The 22,871-nt window shown below is 29.9% G+C and overlaps 1 protein-coding gene across 1 annotated transcript in view; it reads right to left on the bottom strand.

Moving 5' to 3' along the window:
• The window catches only part of Reck (Reversion-inducing-cysteine-rich protein with kazal motifs), a 164,840-nt gene that overhangs the window by 110,370 nt on the left and 31,599 nt on the right, over positions 1-22,871 (bottom strand). The window contains exon 2 of the mRNA XM_076401879.1: positions 12,650-12,702. Within this exon, the coding sequence (XP_076257994.1) occupies positions 12,650-12,702 (53 nt within the window). The remainder of the gene's footprint in view (positions 1-12,649; positions 12,703-22,871) is intronic.

The raw sequence follows: 22,871 nt of genomic DNA, 5'->3' as shown, positions 1-22,871 counted from the left end.
ATAAAAAAAAATACGAAAGGTACAAATTATTCGTAAAATTACTGTAGGTTCATTCGTATAGTTACTGCATTCGTATAATTCCTTTAATTCCAGTTAATTTTTCAATAAAATAGAAATCTATAATAAATAATAAATAAATTTATATAAAATATGTTTACATTGAACTGGTAATTTAAAATATACTAGAATATCAATTGTGAAATATATTTGTTTAAGTAAATTTGTAGTCACGAATAATAATTTAAATCAATATAACAATAAAGAAGTATAGCAATAAAGAGAGAAAAGAATAATCATAACTCCTAGATCAGTTTTAGAGCAGCCCACATAACGTGACAGATCAAAGGCAATTCACTAAATAACACGCGAAAGCATTCACACAATTAAGAACCAAACGATGTGTAACCGTAGCCATTCCGTGGTACCTCGAGACGGTCGTATCTTCGAGGACACCTGATATATTTTTAAAACAGTGATATATGATTGAGATTGCATTCCGTACAAACGCGACATATTTCGGCGCAGCGGGACCAAACACCCTGTAGAGCGTGCACCATGCGATACCTGTCAAAAGTGTTGCCACCCGATGGGTCTTTGTCTTCTCCAAGGGATCATGTTCGGTGATCGTGGTCGACATTTTATTTTGCTCCGGTTTTGTTTGTGCGGTCAATTTATGGCTCATCTTTTTCGATATTATTTGTTCTGTTTTGCATTTTTATAAGCCGAATACCACCAACGTGTATTCCAGTAGGATTTAGAAAATGTAGGTCTTCATATACTCATATATTCATTATACTATTATTAGTCACATTAGAAATAAAATATTTTTATTAAAAAAATTGTTATATGATTCCAGAAATAAATAAGTAACTGACTAAAAATTAAAAAATAATCCTCTAACCTAGATTTTTAACACAAAAAAAACATTTTAAAATAAAATATGTACATAATAATCGTTGTAATAACCAAATAAAAATAAGCAAAAACCTTATTTAACCTTTCTACTACAAGTATTTTATATTCTACTATATACACACAATTTAGCTAGCTAGCAATACCTAGCTAAACCTATTTGTGTATTTACAGTATTATTTTATCTACTACCAAATGGCTACTTTCAAATCGGTGCTGAAATGAAAAAACCTTCAGAAAAAAGTTATGGTTATAGAGATCAAACCTTCAATTAGAAACGTCACATGGAGCCTAACAACACTCAGTATTGTCGCTCAACAAAAGTCAAGGCACAAAATATAAATGCAACCCTCATACGGATATTCTTAATAAAGAACAAAAAACATTTTCTTTTTCTGTATGCTTATTAGGCTTTATAGTATTATATATTTTTGTATGTTTTTTATCGTCATATATCTACAACAGACTTTTCAGAATTAAAGAAGAAAAAGTATATTCTGATCTAAAAGAAATGTAAGCAGCAGTTCCTCAAGCAGTACAGTAGCTACATTTGCGGATGATATGACGCTAAGTGGATAAAAACCAAGAAACATCATTGAAGAGACCACAGGCAGCTAGCGATAGACTCATAGACTGGACGAAACAATGAAGAACAAAATTAAATGAGATAAAATATGTTCCTCTTAATTTTACCCACAAGATAGTAAACAACTCACCAGGCTTGAAATTGAATGGTGCTATAGGACCATATGTAAATAGTGCTAAATATTTAGGCATGACAGTATATATTAAGTTAAAATAGAAGGACCATGTCAAAAACTAATTAGCCTAACTCAAAATAAAATATAAACAAATATATGTTTCCTTGGAAGAAAACTTGAAATGCCAAATCACAATAAAAGTTTTGCCCGCGATAGGAATGTAAAAAAACCAGAACAAGCTATTGGGTAACGCTGTGAACGCATCTTCGTATGTATGCTATGAAGATTTGCATCGTGACTTTAAAAATCCTACAGTCAAGGCAGAAATAAGTCTAGAGGCGCTTCAGCTACTGCATGGATGGTACTCTGCTCGCAGACTAAAGATGATTAAACCCTAGGAACTTGCATGACAGTACCCGAGTGAAGGGATGTAAAGTGTGATAACTATAGATTGTCACTGGATAGACAATCGTGTGTAAATTGTAATAATAATTGTTAGCAGTAAATTAATAGTTGGTCTAGTCTAGTCTTTTAAAAAGATTTCGTCATTAGTCACTTTCAGTGCTCAGTTTCAGTTCATTAGTTTCTTTCAATTACTGAAAAAATTTTAATAAGTTTGTAATTAGTATTGTTGTAATTAAGAAAGTTATAGGTTATTTTTTGTGTAAAGTTACAGGAAAGTTGTATTTATATTTTGTTTAAATCATAATATAATAAATCTCTAAGAAGCCCTTATATGTTCTGTTGATTTCTCCACTTTTATGTTAGGACTACATTTGAATTTCGCTCATTTCTTAAACAAATGTTGAATATTCATTATAACAGAGGTTAAAACTTTATCTGGAACGACCACAATCGCCAGCCAATTCTTTTTCCAACATTTCGATACAGTAGGATGTCTCATTTAAGCTTTTCCATGTAAATTTTTACCGATTTTGCAAGGTGTGGTCAAACGTTGGTCTTTTACCATATATATATATATATATATATCATAATATACACAGCACCTTCTGATTAACCCTTACGTTGTTTATAAAAGCTTTTAAACAATAATACATCAATAGATGACAGAAATTATATTTATTATCAGAAACAGTAAATACTAAGTTTGTGTTACATAATGTATTAGATATTTATGGGATGCTCAAAATTACATTTCCTACACTATGTTTCTCGAGTAATTCGAAAAAATCTGTTTCTACTGATCATAAAATACTTTTAGCAACTTATGGTGATGTTGCTCCATCATATATCAATTTTCTGTTTTAGTTTCAACGATTTGAAAATTATGATTGGCTGAAACTCTTTAAGACAGCTTATCAACTGATAAATCAACAATTTCCTGAAGTTCATATGCGATAAAAAAAGATACAAAAAAGGGAATATACCTAGGAGTAAAGTGACCAAAAATGTTCTTTCAAATAGCTTTCAAATAGATATGTCGATGAAAATCTACAACAATTTCAGGAGCAAAAGACTGTGGATCCAGGAGAGCCATCCACATCCACAACTAACAAGAACTATTCGTAGCTATAAGGTATTGCTGTGACTATTATAGAATCAGCGAAGTGTTCAATTATTAGCTCAATTAGCTCAATAATTAGAACAGAAACGAACATTTTAAGGACCGAAATGTGATGTTATCTGTCAGATATAATGTTAATTAACTATATTAATATAATCCCTTCCTCTACCCCTTCCCGTTACCCTTCCGGCTTCCTAATTAATGTTATCTCTAACTCAAAACATATAAAATGTATATATTTAATAGAGCAGGCAAACGGGCAAAGAAGTTTTAAGTTACGTCTCTTACCATTCGTGCCTGTAACTATATCGGCCGATAAAGGAGGAAATGATACCAATTCATCTTTCACCGGGGCTTGAAATAGCCTCTTTCAGGCGACTGAACTATAAACGCCTGACAAGACGTTTTTATCCACTCTAGATTTAAGTGGGCTGCCTTTTCCACTTTATACGCTCGGGCAACTATTAATTGTGCCAGAATATCTGGAACATGCACGAATGTGTTCGATTTTATCGGTTTTCTGTCTATGGTAATAGGTTTAGTTTCGAACATATATTTTAAAATTGCCCGCGTTTATATGAATCCCAAAAAGCTCATCTCAAACTACCGGATGTCGCTTCTCAATTTATAACACGCCTGATTTGAAACTGAAAATAAATACTGGGAAATGGTACACTCTAAAAAACACAATATAAAACTATGCACTGTAAAAAAATAATTAAAGACATCCCTAGATATATATTTTTTAAACGGCAGTCGGTTTATTTTTATCGTAAATACTGAATTATTGAAAAAATATATTTAAAAAATATCTTTCATCAAAATTTACTTAAAAAAATATATTTCACTGTTTTTATTTTTTATAGATAAATGCTATATTTATAGCGTACAAAATTTCATACCATTAACAATGGGCTAGCTGACTAGCTATTTTTTGAAAAACCACTATATGATAATTCCACGTATTTACCCTGAATAAAAGTTATTTCTCCAAGAAAATCGATTTGAAAAAAAAATTGGCGAAATAATGAAATTTTAAATGCTCGCTAAAATGGTACATTTCTGCACCTAACGTAGTTTTTTTGATCACATTGAACGGTTTGTATGGGTACAGGTCTTATTTATACATTAATTTAATAGTTTTGTATCATAACTAGATATTTTATAATTCTCTAGTTTATTCACAGCAGTAATATCATTCTAATGTAGATATTTACTGTTTTAAGTATCTTTATGTTGATTATGTCTAAATAGTGTAATTAACATAATATCGAGGAAAATAATACTGTTGATAACATTTGAGATTAGGCCTCAATTGTTTTATTTATTGTGAATATAAGTCCCTAATAATTTTGTTCTTTTTCAGTTACCAAATAGTATACAAAATTATATTCAAAATAATGTGACTGGTTTAGTTTTACAAGTATAAGTGAATTCAGTATATATTTCTGCAAGATTCGAATGCCAACTAGGCAGTGGACAATGAGCTTCTAACTGAATTCCCTGAAGAAAGACTGGCGGAAAATATTAATTAAATTGAAGCCTTCAACAAGTGTGATTCAAATCTCATCATGGTTATACTACTCTCTCATAGGTTATATTAAAGGCCAATATGAAATATCGGGATTTTTGTAAATCATACAATTCGGATTATACGTCACTAGGTTAAGTGTAAGAGACATATATTTTATTGAAGAATGTGATTTAATAAAGTTTTTACAACCTGGCCTATATGTTATGCCAAACAAAAATTTCAAACATTTCGAACAAAACTTACACACAGACAAAGTATCACCAAATGTTGCTACTGAAGTTAAGTAAAGTAAAAGGAACTAAGCAGATATCTAGTTGAAGATTTCCTAGAAAAATCTGATACGTTAGTACTGGTCTAAACAGAGTTTTTATAAAGTACTTAATGAAGTATTGTAGTTGCACATGCTTACAAGATTGTTAGGTTATTATAAAATAAGCTTCAAAATTACATTTTTGTGTAAAATAAGCTTATCACAAAGCTGCATCATAAAATGTATTATAATATAATTATAATATATAATTTAAACCTTTTTTGTGTTGGTGTAAATAACGTGCTGTTGATAACGTTTGAGGTTGGACGTTATTTATTTTGTTTATTTTGTCTCTGACTCTTTAATAATTTGATTTAACTATTCAAACGCATTTCGCATCAAATTATCATCATAATTCTTTTAGTAGATTTCTTGTCGAAACAATTTGATTTGTCTTAATAAATCTAGAGCACTTAATGTCAATAATACTATTCTCACAGGTGGCGATTTATTATTGTCTACGTTTTACAGTTATTATCTGCATTTATTAACTTTCTTGACCACTGTTATACTGATAATAATTTTACTTAATATACTACAATATAATATGCCTGGAATACTCACTCATTTCAATTCTATAAAAGTTTGAGTATTCTTTTTAAAATCATTACATCAGTGCTACTGTGCCATTAATATAATAAAAAAGTTAATATAATACAATTATTTATTGTCAAATTGTCTGAATCACTATGTATTTATGCATCTATAAACATGAACACATCAAACATACATTTAAATATTTAACGCTCAATAAAATCCTCATGTTGTTTTATTATTATAAGTTTTGAAATGTTGCAGACAGTTGTTGATTATGAACAGAAATGTCCGCTTAACTTATTACATTTAAAACTGCATTTAAAATCATAAAAATGGTTCAAGCCTTGCAGTCAATGTATGTATTAATGGTGAATAGTTACGACTAATTAAGTGTAGTGGGGATTTAACGAAACTAGAGTCAATAAGATTAGATATTGATGAAGAATTCCTGTATATAGTTATGACCATATTTGGTTACAAAAAAGCAAAATTAATACATTGATTTTTATCTAAATTTCTTAGATATTACAATCAATATGGATAAATTAAATTTTGAAATAAATGAAGTAGAATTAGCTCAAATTACGTTTCTCCTCAAATTATTTTTTCCCTACTTATAACTCTATTTTTCGCTAATTCGCCTTGAACTACAGCTGCAGCTAGAACCAGATATGAAATAGAATAAGTACATTTTTTTATTATTATTTAATTGATATATTGTTACTTGATATATTATTTATGATAACTTAAATCTAGATATATAACTAGGAGGACCCATCGGCCCTATCTCAATCTCTGCTGAAATAATATTTATACATGTCACTGCTGAACTTTTTAATATATGCACCTGACAATATATGTCCTGTTCTGGTGGTATCCAATAGTTGTAACATTTCAATATTCGTGTGAGAATGGAGTCTTTCCTCATGCCCCCTTACAATTCCCCTAATTTCTTGACTGGCTGTGGGTATCTGAAGGTCTCGATGTAGATAATCAGTCCTATAGTATTTGGGTGCACCCACAATACCTCTCAGGACTTTGTTCTGAAAATTTTTATTTTATTTATGTTATTCTTTGCAGAACATCCGCATAATTGAACTCCGTATGTCCATATAGGTTTCAATATTTGCTTATATAATAGCAATTTATTATGTACCGATAATTGTGATTTCCTCCCAATTAGCCAGTACATTCTCCTATATTTCAATTCCAGTTATTGTCTTTTCTTCTTTATATGTTCCTTCCAGCGAAGTTTTGCATCGAGATTCATTCCAAGATATTTAGCGTTGTTGCTATATGGAATGATAGTATTATTTAATGTTATGGGTGCTTGCACGGTCTGCTTATAAGTGAACTGCATATGTACGGATTTACTTTCATTAATTCTTATTTTCCAAGCTTGTGTCCAATTATTTATATTGTTGGCTTGTAATTTGTAATTTTCGTGAGGCTTGTTCACTATTGTCTCCGACAGCTATAATCGCAGTATCATCAACAAATGTAGCTATCGTAATATTTTCCGTTTGTGGTATATCGCAAGGGTAGAGTAGATAAAGCATTGGTCCCAGTACACTTCCTTGTGGTACACCTGCTTTAGATTCTTTTATTGTAGAGTAAGCTTCTTCTTGTTTGACTCGAAACATTCTGGTTGTAATGTATGATTTTAATAGTTCGGTGTGTTGTTTTGGTAGTCTTTTCTGTAGTTTATGAATAAGGCCTTCATACCAAACTTTATCGAAAGCTTGTGCTACATCTAAAAATATAGCTGAGCATACTTTTTTATTTTCTTATTTTTATTTTTTATTTATTTTATTTTCTTATTTTATCTTTTTTTTATTTTTTATTTTTATTTTATTTTCGTTGGCTTTTTCAATAAGATCTGTTATTCTCTGGATTTGGTCAAATGTTGAGTGTTAATAAACCCAAACTGGTGTGTTGGTATTAGGTTTTTTCTGAAGAATAAGTACATAAAAATGGTGAAAGAGCAAATCAATATTGCATTAATATTTACATCACTTCGGTAGAACCTAATATGTCTCACCTGAAATCTAGCCATATAAGCCATTCTGAAATCGTACATTTCTAACTTTTACTTCACAAGAAGATACGGTGATGAATATTCAAAAGGACTGTAAAAGGAGAAACATAACAATATTATTTATATATTTTAAAGAGTACCGATATTTTTAATAACCCATTAAAATTAAGCACCAAAATACACTAAGCTTTTAAAATTAAGTATCTATTTTAAAGTTTCATTATTACGTATTTTTATTAATGGGAGGCCAATTCCATATGCAAATACACCAAAGTACATTGGCATGGCCCTGAATGCCAAGATTTGATAGAAGGAGAATATAAAAAAGAAACGTGATGAACTCACGGTGGGGAAAATAAGTTTGTGTTGTTGTTTAATTAGAACATTTGTCAAATAACCTAGGCTATGTAGCGGACCCCGGGGCCTGAAGCGCTCCTTATTTTCAATCGCTGTTTATTTATTCCTATTTTTCCTCATACGGGCTGCACCTTTACTTGGCCTACTCATTGTAATATTATATAAAATAGCTGCGTAATTTATTGAATAAATATCTAACACCAAAGAGAGAAAAATAAAATATTTTAACAAAAAAATAAACCGACTTCAAAAAATAAATAAGGAACTCACTAAAAATTAAAAATAATCAAAGCAAAACCAATCAAATGAACTGTTTGGGTTCGGCACCGACTTTAAAGTAGTCAGTTGGTAGTAGTTAAAATAATATTGTAAATAAAAAACAGGTTTAGGTAGGTATTAAGCTAAATTGTGTGTATATAGTAGAATATAAAATACATGTAGTAGATAGGTTAAATAAGGTTTTGCTTTATTTGTATTTAGTTATTACAACGATTATTATGTACATATTTTATATTAAGTTTTTGTTCTGTTAAAAATCCAAGTTTGATTATTTCTAATTTTTAGTGAGTTACTTATTTATTTTTTGAAGTCAGTACAATATTTTGTTAAAAATATTTTGTATAATTTTAAACTCCATACATTTATCTAAAATATGTACGAATAACATTGTACCCATTGTTGCCTATTTAAAGATGCAAACAACACATTCAGCCGGAACTTTACTATTTCCGGCCAGTTTTCTGTTCAAGAACAACCAACGCGTAGAATGCTAAACGGCTGTTTGTTAAGTGGACTTAATGATTTAATAGGGTTTATGAGTGACTGTCGCAGTTATGCAGCGGTGCCACCTACGCCAATAATTCAAACTATTTCATTTAGGAATCCATTCACGAAGATTTATTCAATCACGCCATGTTTTACAGCTATTTTTAGGGTATTTTTCGGTAGGTGCGTTGATTTGTGTTCAGTTAGCTTCCGTAATCCATTTGATCGCCTTTTTATTGTTGACCCGTTTGACTGAATATTAACGAGAAAGCTAAGTAGAAAAATCAATTATGTCAATTTTATTACAATATATTATCGGCTTAACCGCTACTGTAATGTTATGCTCGGATGGGTCATTGACATTTCGTTGAAATGAAGCTTAATTGAATTGCTAACTAGTTAATCTTATTCAATACAATTAGACATTATTATAAAATATATTAATATTTAATAAAGCAGCAAAGTTTTGAAATTAGTTTAATGTATTATTTAAAAAATTTATCAATTTTTCAAGCTATGCTCAATTTAAGTGCGTTAACACACATTGTAGTAAAATTAAAACATTTAAATAAAACAAAAAAACAATTTTTTACTTCTAATTAAATTTTGGGTCATCCATAGATACACCTTTATAGAACACTAGCTTATCAATGACAGAAAAAATAATTAATTAAAATACATACACATTCATTAGAAACCATTCAAAAAAAGTGAGTCTACTGAGTGAACTAAAAAATGATTATATTCTAGATAGGTGAATATCTGTAGTATTTCCAGATAATTTAAACCAATCATAGATCAGAACTTCCTGGTTACACTGTGATAAACTTGTGATATTACACGAGACACTACTGTTCCTCTAAAAACATAGTATGTCTCCATAAAATTTGAAACTAAACGAATACAAGATAATATATATCTTCAACAACTAATAAATAACTAATATAACAAACAGAATACAATAAAACTTAAAAATAATTTTATGTTGGTTAAAAAGTTTTCAATATTTTCAGTCAATTTTAAGATTATGAAATAACAATAAAAGATGAAAAAGAGAACAGAGGAGAAAAAATAGAGTTAGAAAAAGTGTAATGTTACATCTACCTAGCACCATAAATAGCAATGCCTAATACATCTGAATAATTATTATACTAAACGTGTATATGACAACATGATATAATTAATATGACAATATGATAAAATAAATATGACCATAAAAAAATCTTTGCCAGGTAATATCACAAAACAAAACAGCAAGACAAAAAAAATATTTTTAACAAAAAATTAACCGACTTCAAAAAATAAATAAGGAACTCCTAGAAAGTAAAAAAAAAAAACTTATATATTTAACACAAAAAAAACGTTTTAAAATAAAATATGTACATAATAATCATTATAATAACTAACTAAAAATAAAAAAGAATCTTATTTAACCTGTCTAATACACGTATTTTATATTCAACAATATACACATAATTTAGCTTAATACGTACCTGAACCTATTTGTCTATTTACAATATTATTTTAACTACTACCAACTCTTTAGAATAAAATAAGAATATTGAGAATCGGTCCGTAATTGACAGAGACATCGGTGAACATACATTAAAAAATGTATACAGTCGAACCTTTTTTGAAGTCGGTTAAAAATAGCATATAAAATTAAAAAAGACAACATTTATTCATGTTGTTACAACCAAACAAATAATACAACACATAATTCCGTATATCAGCAAATATGTATTAGGTGCTTTTGAGTTAAATTAGCGATATCTATTGTTGAAGATGCGAAGTATTAATGTAAGCGATTATTAGATTCCATTAATTTCCAATTTAGTAACACTGAAATTCAAAATTACATTTTCAAGCTTCACTAATTCTGTTCTAATTGAAGAAATCTGCATCAAACACTCACCATCACCATCACAGTAATTTATGGTGATGCTGCTCCGCCATATTTCAATTAACGGTTTTAGGTTCAACTATAGAAGAGTTGCTTGTTGATTTTGATGTTCCAAGGACCAAAAAGTTCCTATCTGCTTACTTAACAGTTCTTAACTGTTTCCATGCGTATGCTATGGGAAAAATTCAATAGGAAAGACACCAGCTACCACAGAAATTGACTGAAAGTGTCATTTTAAACCGTTTCAACATCGTGCTTTGTCCGCTACAAAGCAAAAAAAAAGTTTATTCATAAAAAAAGAGTTTTCTATGATGTGTTGCGACTGGCGATGAAGAGTGTTCTACTACGATAATAACAAATGCAAGACGTCATGGATAAATACAGAAGAACCATCCTGATTGATATGGCAGCGGAATATTAGTCATAAAATCTTGATGTAGATATGCTGAATTCTATAAGGTGTATGTATGTCACTTAAACTGTTACTGCTGATGTCTAAAGACGTTAATTAAATAAATTTGATGACACATTGTTGTAAAAGAACCAGCAATAGTCAATAATCGACGCTAAATCATTAGTCACGCGTTAAATAGTATGTAGCCGACTCGCCAAAAAGGAGGTGAACTTGAAATGTTGAAGACGTACGAAAATGAACGGATGATTGGATGGCTGCCAAGCCAACAACGTTCTTTTAACACAATATGGTCACGTTCCTAGAAAATCTGGAAAAAGTTTTAAAAATGACCTCCTAATCATCCTCATAAACTACAATAATCAGACACGCGTAGAGAAATTGGTGAATATTACACGATTGTAGCTGAAATAAGCAGTTTTGCCGTACCCAGCGGACTCGCCAAAAAAGGAGCTTACTGAATAGCACTTGTTCAGAACGATGCAGCATAGCTGAGCTTGGCAGTTTCCAATGTTGAAGAAGTACGTAAAATAAGAAGAAGTAAAATAAAATAAGAAGTAAAATATGGGTGATTCGGTGACTGCTAAGCCGACAACGATCTTTTCTAGAAAGTCTGGAAAATGTTGCAAGAAATGACGAAAAAGAACTACATAATTTCGACCCATAACAAATTAGAAATTGTTCTCTATAACCAAACACAAACAGACTCAAAAGAATCAAAGCATTTGATCTTGTGTAGTGTAATGTACTGTGGTGCAGTATTTAATTCAAAATACTTTTCTACTACATACTCATTCAGAACACAATTTTAATAACATTTTTGATTATCTTTTTACAATCTGCGATTTATCTATTGCTTAATATGTCCCCCAAATCTTAGGCTTGATCTCAATAATTGGTGAATAGCAAACTTCAATAAAAAGCACAAATATTTTATAAACGCGATTTTTCCGGCAATATCACCTCGACCACTATGCTACCATGCTGGCTCAAAATCAATTTGAACTAGATAAAAGCATTATTAGTAATATATTTAATGAGCCGATGCCAAAACAGATGAAGTTGTAAAATATTTTACAGCAATAAAAACACACGTTTGATGTTCAGAGGAAAATTAGCTAGTACAATAAACCGAAAAACCACTAAAACAACGATAAATATAATACTAACAATAATAATAATAAATCAGAGTTTACGAAAATAACACCAGAGAAAACAAGAGAGAGTTCAAATTAGTGAAATCAATTTCAGTTGTCAAACGAAAACATAAAATAAAATGAATTTAATGAGATAGCCGAAGCGGGAGCCGTAGTATGAATAATACCATAATATTCTTCGTCTCATTTATCATAATAGTTAAATTTATGGGGACAGCAGACCCGAGATTTATCGTCCCCTTTCTAAATTGTCCCATTCCTGTCCCGCAAAATAGGTGTTCCGATAATAAATTCAAATTATGTCCTAAGAGCGGGTTAAAGACATGGCGGATTCTCTCAGTTGGAAATATACGGATTCTTGGACAATCGCCAACGCGAGCTGTCGCCAAATTCTACTTATAGCTCTCCTTGGACGGCGATTTACCAATTCTTCGGTAGATTTTCGAATTATTTTTCGAGAGACGAGTGGAATTTGATTCTTCCCATATGCGTACTTACGTTTCCACAGACGCTTTTGCAGGTTCCAGTCGTGTGTGCGCAACAAGACAAATCTGTAACAAAGAAAAAGTATTTAAAAAATATTATTTTCAATAGTAATCTCTATATTAGGGAAAATAATATAAAAAATTCTTCTCACTGATCAGACACTATCTTCACCGTCAGGATCTTATTTAAGTTTAAATATTAGACCACATTTTAATTATATCAAAAAAGAAATAAAAGGGATGTAAGAAAATACTATAAAACTTTATAAAGTAATAAATAAACAAAATAAAATCCTAAATAATTAATTGAATATTATTTACATATATCTCCAATATTATAATGTTAATAAATATGCTTAGAATAACCTTAATTTATAAATTGATTTATTACTACTGTTTTGTTGTAATTGTATCAAGACAAAAACTAGACGAGTACGGATCGTACATCAGTATATATTTCCCTAACTAAAATAACAATAAACAACATAAACTATAGTTAAGGGTAAATAGAACTATACAAGTTCATATGGTTTGGTTCGCTTCAATCTTCTCTTTTCGTGCATGTTGTCCAGAAGCCGTATTTCTTCCACGTTGCTGTTATTTAGTGGCATTATTTAATATTTAAAAGCGAAATCTTCGTTGGTTACGCAGCTATAAGTCTACTGTAATCAATCGTAGAATTTTGTTTTGGCAGGTTTGGATTACTAGTTGGTTTGACATTTTCTTGCAACCCCATATTTGCACACCAAAGGTCTAAATTGGCTTTATGGTTGACTGAGAAACCAGTCTCTTTAATTTTGGATCAAGTTGAGAGTATCTCCCGGCTAACCAGTAGATTTGCGAGACGTTAAGTCTAATCGGTTCTGTTTTTCATCTTGATATTTCCATAAAACCTACCATCGAGATATATTCCGAGGTATTTGGTTGATTCTGCTTGGGCAATCGCGCATCCACCAAGTGATATAAGTAGGATTTTGTCATTTCGCCGCACCTAAATATTAACATGGACAGATTGGGAGCTATTAAGTTGTATTTTCCAGTGTCAAGTTCAATGGTAGATTTTGTTAACCACTACTTGTAAATTTTCTACAGCCTTAGACCGAGATTCCGAGTTTGATACTGCTTTTTGTCTAAATAATTTGGTTTTCATATTTGGCCCAATATGATAGATTACTCAGCACAATATTAATCAGATTAATTAACATAATATATAAACTGTAGTAACAAAATATTCGATGTACAACTAAATCCTCTAGGGACAGCAAAAAATAGACACCAACACTCATTGTATTTATACATATTGCAACTAGTTATTAAATACGACTATCTAGTGATTTATCCAAGTAAACCTCAACTACCTAGTAATGTCCAAATCAAGGAATTCAAACCTAACCTTAATTTTTTACTCTTTTTAGCACCGAAACTTCACAAAATTTTAAAACACAGCTCACTTTTTACACATTATTTAACTATATTATTTCAAAGGATTTTGTTTTGTCTTCAAATTTCGTGTAAGCCTACTGTTATTGAGCAGTTGTCGATTTTTATATTCAAGAAATCTCACTTGGTGTTATTTCACAAACGGTATAATTATTTCGCTGACAGTTAGTATTATTTGACCTTTATGGGTGTCTTCACCTCTACCATGTCATGAAGCGTCGACAATGCCGCGAGGAACATTGTTTTGATAAGTCTGGATAATGTTGAACTGGATTTCCTTACGCGCCCCCACCACATCTCCACACTAGCTTCAAAATATGTATATATAACAACAGTTTATTGTAAAGCGATAATTTTAAATATCATCCAAACACCTCTAAAATTTTAAACCCCCATACAAAGTCTACTCATTTAAATAAAAAGATGACTAATAAAAAATGTGAGCTTCGTATCGAAGCCCAAAAAGAATTAGATCAGTTCTCAAATCTCATCAAAAAAAGTAATTTTTCGAAGCAGTATTCAGAGGAATCATAGCTACTAGTAAACAATTATATAATATGAGATGCTAACAATATGGATGTCTTTAATAAGAATAAAATTACTTCTATATTTCTGGAAATGTGGATCGGGAATAGCTATTTATCCCATTCTAAGTTTGTGATATTATTTAAACGATGAACAAATGTTACATCTGTATTTCTATTTGTTTTTTTATTTTATAAAAGTTGTAAGAAATAGCTCCTCAATTTCTAACCTATATATCTTACAATGGCAAAACCCTTCTATATTAAGGCTAAAGAAATTCTTGCATATATTATAAACCAGACATAAGAATCAAAAATATCTCTTAGTCGAAGAATAATAAAAATACTTCTGAAAATAAAATACTAAATATATAGAGTGCATGGTCTACAAACCTTCATTAAATCTCCCCCCCCCCCCCTACATGATCATTATCCTAACCCACTTATGAAACAACTACTTGTGTTACTTGTGCGTATTACTTATACGTTAACGTATAGATCTATAAATAATTATCAATTTTTTATTGCACAGAACTGGTGTAAAAAAGTATGCAATTTTACAAGGTCTTTTAAATAAATATGTATTTCTAAATGTTGTTCATGTTGAGCATTATAACAAATTTTTCAGTAATTAAGTGAAAAACCTTCAAAATATTAATATTATTTTGTTTTAACATGTTTTGTTTTCTTAACATGTTTTAATTTTGATGTCATTTTATATGAGCCCAAGTAAAAAGAACAGAATCAATACTTTGATCATATTTATAATCATTCCGATGTTACATGAAACTTTTATTTTTTGAAAATTTCGCTCATCAGTATAAATATTTCATTTTTCACTTTCTTCACTGTGTCTAAATCTAACTATATTTTTATCATGGTTTTTAACTCTTAGTTCTAATATTTTTTTATAATACTCATTGATATACAAACTATATATAGTCTGTTCAAAGTTCTTTTGTATTTGACGTCATCAAAATGTTTAATCTATTGCCTGCCGCAATATGTAAATTCGTTTCAGAATCAGACAATATTTTCCTTTTCATTTTATTCTAGTTAAAAAACATACATAGTGCTGTCTGATCAGTTCGAACACGTAAACGAATGAGCCTCTTAAAGTCGTCCGGTTGCCAGATGTATGCAACATTTTTGAAAGCAGTAGTGGCTGTATAATAAATTGTAGTTTTTAAATGTATTATAATATTAAAATAAATTATATTATATTATATAATTATATTGGATAACATGTTTGTTCAATTATTTCATTTAGATTAGAATTTTGTAGTATGTCAAACCTAAACCGAACTAAAACTCAGTGTTGATAAATATCAGCAATGGTCCTCAAAAATAGTTATTTATTTATGAAGATCTATTGTTATTAATAATTGTGCAATTGAGGAGAATTGTCAATTAATACACTATGTTTTATTTTCTGTAGCTCAATTTTTAAAATTGTCTGTTACACTATATAGCATAGAATTACAAATATATTACAAAAGACAAAAATATCTAATAAATATGGTATATAGTTTGCTAAAAAATTAAAAAGCGTATCATATTTATTTTGTATATTGTTCGTAATAATAACATATCATCTTACATGTCTATCTAGTAAATCGAACAATTTCATCAATCAAATATAATGTATATCAGCGATATGACCATGTAAACGGTTTTAAAACATACTTTCAATTAGGCATTTAATACTACCACTGCTATTACAACATTTTCCATATGTATGTAGAAGGCTGTCAATCATTCTCTTATAGGTTAAAAAATGTCCTGGAACACCATTGATATGTTAATGGTAATCATTAGAAAATGTAAATGGGTGAGTTTAATTTATGATAAAATAATAGGAAATGTTTCATTTTGCATGATTATACAATTCAGTCATTACACAACTAAATAGTAACGTTTATTTTTTATTAAAACATACAAATATAACAGTACTAGAAGTATTTTAAAATCATATTTTATAGTCCAGTTTTTATCAACGGCACAGGGGTTTAATATCACAAGTATCGCCATTAAATCCAGCAACTCATCTGTAACCACTGTAGAGGCCATCCTAGAAGACATCCGGTCTTAATCAGGCTAGTTTTTAACCGGGATACGCCGTATTTTATGCTGTTGTCTACGGAAACTTAAAATTACTATCGGCAACATAAAGTACCCCCTTATTCCGGTAGTATAAACATTTAACTTGATTTATTGCTAGTTAATAATTGCTAAAAATAAAATAAAATAATTCCAAAAGAAAGTATATTAGTAAGAAATGTTGGGAACTATCGACTGAAATTGACTATCGACTGTTTAGTAATTGATTACTTTTTACTATAGACTGTTTCAGTCGACTGTTTTCAGTCGCTATTATATAGTATATCGGTCCGATTGATTTGGTTACTATTTACTATCGACTGTTTCAGTCGTATACTTTTAGTTACTATTTTTGATTCTACTTGTTTCATTCGACTGATTTTTAACGTTCTGACTCTGTCGTCCTAGCCGCGATCTTGACAAAAATGTACCCAATTTATGCTTACATAGATTTATATGTAACATATATAGATTTATGATTCTTTTGGGAGTATCCTTGGTATATTTTTCAAGATTGTTAATGTAATAGGTTAAAAAATTAGTAATTACTATTTTCAGTTGCTAGTTTTTTTATCTATAAGAGATGGGCTCGTTTATTTTTTTAAAACTAAATATTCTTTCACGTTATCTTAAAATGTTTGCGAAAATCAGTGAAAATAATACATAAAATTATAGAATTCGCTGTATTGTCAGATTTAGCTCCCTGGGACTTGTTCTCGCATCTTTTACGAAAGCAAACATGGAAATACTACTGCAGCCATAGATATATCTTCCAGATTCTCATTTCACTTATGAAACCAATAAATATATAACGCCAAGAAAGAGATGAAAATAAAGGCGTCAATGCATATTTGCGAGCTCTTTAAATTTATTGGGCTAATTTAATCCGGCGAAAGAGAAATAAACAAGGAGCAAAAAAACGACGGAAAGTAAAAGCCATAGGAGGAGTCGCGAAGGCATAAGTCTGTAAATAACCCGTTTTGTTTGGTTTTGTTTGAGTGTCACAACTCGCACTGTCTGAATAGATACAGGGGCGAATCGGCAAGTTCCAGACCAACGTTAAATATAACGATATTTTCGTTTAATTATGGTTAAAATTGTACGTTCTGTTGTAATCTAGAACCAATTATTTTTTAGTATTTTACAACAGATACTACACTTCTTGTAGCTACATACATATTAAACCATAAGCACCAAAATTTTCTAGTTAAAATGTGCTATTGTGACCAATTAAAACATATTTTCTCAGCTATAACATCAAACAAAAATGCTTAATTACAAACCACCAAATTACATACATTTTCAGGACTTTTTTTTAATTAAGCACAACTTTTAATTAAATGCTCATCCAAACCATCAAGTACTGTTAGAACCTTACAATGATAATACGTCATCGACAAAAAATATGAGCTCTTCCTTTCGAAGCTTTATTAATAATTATTTCGATGTTATTACCAAGAAACGGCTTAATCACTTTGAAGGAAAAAAAAGAAGAATATTAAGCTGAAACTCGATGAAATTATTACTGCAAATTCAAATGTATATGAATGTACCTTTCATTACAATACAAGGAAATGGTACTAATAAAAATGGAAACAGAATAGGACAATTCTGCAATAGCAACAGTGCTTTGTCGAATATTACAGATTAACCACAGAGTAAATAGAGATAACTTTATGGGTAAAATTGGAAAAATATTTCGTAACGTTCAATAATTAGAGGACACCACAATCACCATTTTCCGTTTTATTCGTTTGCTTGAATAGCGTTTGGTGTTTTTTCTTTTGTGTATCATTTTCGTGGGCAGGATTTAAAGAACATTTTCCTACTTTTTCGTAACTAAATTATAATCAAAATTAGTTGGTTATAATTACCGTTGGGAACTATCAACTGAAAACAGTCAAAACAGTCGATAGTCGCAAAACAGTCGATAGTCAAAAAAATAGCCACTGAAACTAGTAATTAATATTTTCAGTCAAATGCACGGCTCGACATGGTTTTTTCTTTAATTCATGCTCTCAGACGAACATGTAGGAATCATTTCCTGAACAAATTGTGAGAAAGCAAAGGACGGTTTTCCAATCGAAATATAAGCGAGACGGAGATGTATAATCTCTTTTAAAGATTCTTCACGAACTAACTTTAAAAAAGAAAAGGAAAAAAATAATTACTAAATACTATTACAATAATTATACATAACAAGCAATTTATAATTTAATTTTAAACGAAGTAGAATTACTTTTATATTTGAATGTTCTGTGGATCTGTAAAAAGTAGAATTTTTCTATGGAATGGAATAATACCCCACAAATGTTTTATTGTATTTTAACGTGTTAATTGCTATTTTTAAAAAATATACTACAATTAATTATTACAATACAATAGAACTTAAACATGAATTAAAATCTAAAGATGTATAATAACCATAAATACTATATAAAAATTAAACATATACCTAATCATAGAAAAAAAATAATTCATGACATAATTAACAATGATCTGAATGAAATGATAGAAATGCTTTATTTATTATTAAGTGGAAATATTTTTTAACAAAAATCGAGAGAGTAATCGAAATATTACCTATTATTGCCATACAAACAGTCTATATTATACAGTCTAATATTTTACTATTTATCATTCCCAATTTTAGTCTTAATATTAATATATAATATATTGTTATTTACAAGCAAACTACAAACAAATTTATAAAACTACATATATTACATATAAATCTATGTATCATAAATTGTATACATTTTTGCCAAGGTCGCGGCTAGGACGACAGATCCAGAACGTTAAAAATCAGTCGAATGAAACAAGTTGAACCAAAAATAGTAACTCAAAGTACGACTAAAACAGTCGCTGGTAAAAAGTAGTAAAATCAGTCGAACCAAAACAGACGATAGTCAATTTTAGTAGTACATCACGTTAAAAATCGCAAATTATATGTATTAGGAATGTATGGTGTGCATATGGAGCTCTTCTATATAAATAAACATACTTTTTTCACTAAGTTAACCTATTTTCATCTAGTTACCAACAAAATGACGATGGTTGTAAAAATATTGGTCAAAGAATAATTCCAAATATATGTGACCACACTTCAAAAGATTTTTATCCGAAATCAATAAACTTTTAGTATAGCATCAAAATGTATTGCTCTTTTAAAAAGCTGCTTGTTAAATCAACTTTTTTAAAGGGTTAATTTATGTAAACAAATATATTTTAGATACTTATCTCATTCAATATGCAATGCTTGAAGTTATTTAACCAAGACAGTTTGGATTTTTTGGATCTACTAGAACGCACGACTCAAAAATATATATCCCTCAACACTCACATAAACAAAGAAGTTAAATACAATGTTTGTTCACAATCTGTTACGGTTAATTTTGTAGACCCTAGGGTGATGTTAAGTTTATAACATAGAGGTAAGGCAGTATCTCATGTCCCACTAAGCAACTCCGTTAAAATTGTTTTAATATACTGTGTGTATGTATTTAAACTATCTCTTCTATTTTATTCCTAGATTCCGTCATGTCAAGAACATCACAGTAAATTAACAATCTTTTCAACGATGAAAATTTTAAACCTTTTCGTTATATAATACGTAAAGATTTTAAAATGTTGTTTTAAATGTAATGTGGCACCATGGAATTAAATGACGCGCATGCGTAGTAAAATCTGTTTAAGAACCAACAAATTCTTATATTTTCTTTACAAGCGCCTATAGGGGAAATTTAAACTAACAAATCTGTTTATAATGAAAATTAATGTTAGTATAATAATCAACTTTTCTCCAAAGACCCTTACCGAGTTTTCTCTCTGTTAATCTATGACACTGACACACCTACAAGGTCTTGGAGACCCCTTTTTAATATGAAATATCTTATTAGATGCGCTTAATATAACAATAATCATGTTAAAGTAATGTAGTACTTCAAACGCGAGAGTGTCATATGTACATCAGTATGTATTTCAGAAATCAAAACAGAATTATAATAAATTAAGCTAAAATTGATAGTAACTCATACATTTTATAAAAGTTCGTGTAAATAAAAGTTCGTATTGGATTCAATCTTCTGACTTCTTACACGTTGTATCACTGTAGTTATATATCTTGCTTCCACGTTGGTGTGATTTAGTATCCATCTTTCATGTTTTAAGGACGAATTATTGGATAAGGTAGTTCTTCGTTGTTTACGTAGTAATAAGCATTGGTAATTAATAAAAAATCTTTATTTTGATAGGGTTAGATTACTAGTCGATTCAATGAATCTGTATAACCCATTATCTACTCCCCATTTATCGAAATATTATTGATTAAAAAATCAACCTTTTAGTCCTAGGACAAGCTGGATGTATCTTCATACGAACCAAGCTCAGTTTTTTATTTATCATGATGATTCTGATTCAATTTTACCACCACATCCGTCAATTCATCCATTATAATTACGTTTCTGTATTTTAATCGCAGCGCAAATTTAGCATAAATAGATTTCAAACTATTAATTTTCTATTCATTTTGATCAGAGGTATATTTTTTACCATAGTGACTTAGCAAGTGTCAGTCAGTAAGTGTTCCAAGTACTCTTTCTTTTATTATCAATATTTATATACTCAACTATTATTATAACATCGTATTATCTACTATAATTTGTACTATATATTAATATTTCTGTATCTTTTTGTTAATTATATAAATGAGCAGGAATTGACCTTCAAGAGTAATTAAAAGCTTGAACTGTGAATATATACCAGGAAACCCAATTATACTTGCTTCCAAATGAAGGAGAGCTGAAGAATACCAAGATATAGTATTATAAAACTGTGGTATGGTAAACAAAGTAATAAAAAGTTCACAAGAAGAGTGTTTAAAGGCCTTAATGGGACCTCTAAATAAAACAGTATTTTTTATATTGATTAACGAATTTACACCAACATAAGAATTTCTTATTATTCATATATTTTCATATTTCAAAAAAGTACAATTCTAAAAAGAATATAGATTACTTTTTTGAAAGATTTCTTGTAATAGATGCTGTATAAAAATCGTTTCGCCAATTGACACAACGCCATTTTAATGATAAATTTAGATAAAAAATATGTTAATATTTTTAAAATGTAGTTTCCAATTTTCCAAAAAAAATGTCGGTAAAAGGTCCACAACAATGAAACTTTTCTGAATTAAACCAAGGATGATAAAAACGAGCCTTAGTCAATAAAAATCTTATTCATAATTACATATAAAGTACTATGCTAAAAAGTATAATAAATTATACAAAGAGATATAAATATTTGTCAAAAATAACAGGTCAATTAAAAAGTTTCTGGCCTGACACATAGATGGCGCTACTAGAATCAAAACCATATTATATTTTTAGTTAGTCCCAAAAAGTCGTTAGTTGTCAGATCGTTAGTTTGTGAATTATAGCATTTTGAGTGAAGCAACTTTTGTTCTTGTGAAAAAGGAATTTCGCGTGTTGATAAAATATTGCTTTTTGAAGGAAAAACATTCAGTTGAAGCAAAAACTTGGCTTGATGCCGAGTTTCCGGACACTGCCACAGGAAAATCAATCATCAAGAATTGATACGCTAAGTTAAGACATGGTGAAATGAGCACCGAAGACGGTGAACGCAAAAGAGGTTATTACCGAGGAAAACATTTTAAAAAATCCACAAAATGATTTTGAATTACCGTAAATTGAATTTGGATCAAATACCAGATGCTCTAAAGATATGAACTGAACCTGTACATCATATCTTTCACGAATATTTGGGTATGAGAAAGCTCTGTACAAAGTCGGTACCGCGTGAGTTCACTTTTGACCAAAAACAACGACGAGTTAATGATTCGGAGCAGTATTTGAAGATGATCAAGCGTAATAAACCCGATATTTTGCATCGATATGTGACATGGCTCTATCATTTCACTCCGAAGTCCAATCGACAGTCATCCGAGTGGACTACACATGAAGAACCTACTTCAAAGCGTGGGATAACGCAACTGTCGGCTGGTAAGGTTATGGCATCTGTATGTTGGGATGCGCATGGAATCATTTTCATTGTCTACCTTGATAAAGGAAGGACCACCGACATCATATTACATAGCGTTATTCGACCGTTTGAAGGACGAACTCGCCGAAAAACGGCCACATTTAAAGAAAA

The sequence above is a fragment of the Rhynchophorus ferrugineus genome, unplaced genomic scaffold (assembly GCF_030347505.1).
Source record: "Rhynchophorus ferrugineus isolate W39M unplaced genomic scaffold, kcgeb_rfMv2 rfM1, whole genome shotgun sequence".
Classification (NCBI taxonomy): domain Eukaryota; kingdom Metazoa; phylum Arthropoda; class Insecta; order Coleoptera; family Curculionidae; genus Rhynchophorus; species Rhynchophorus ferrugineus.
Note: the sequence above shows the minus strand (reverse complement) of the source record. Positions and strands in the feature narration are given on the sequence as shown.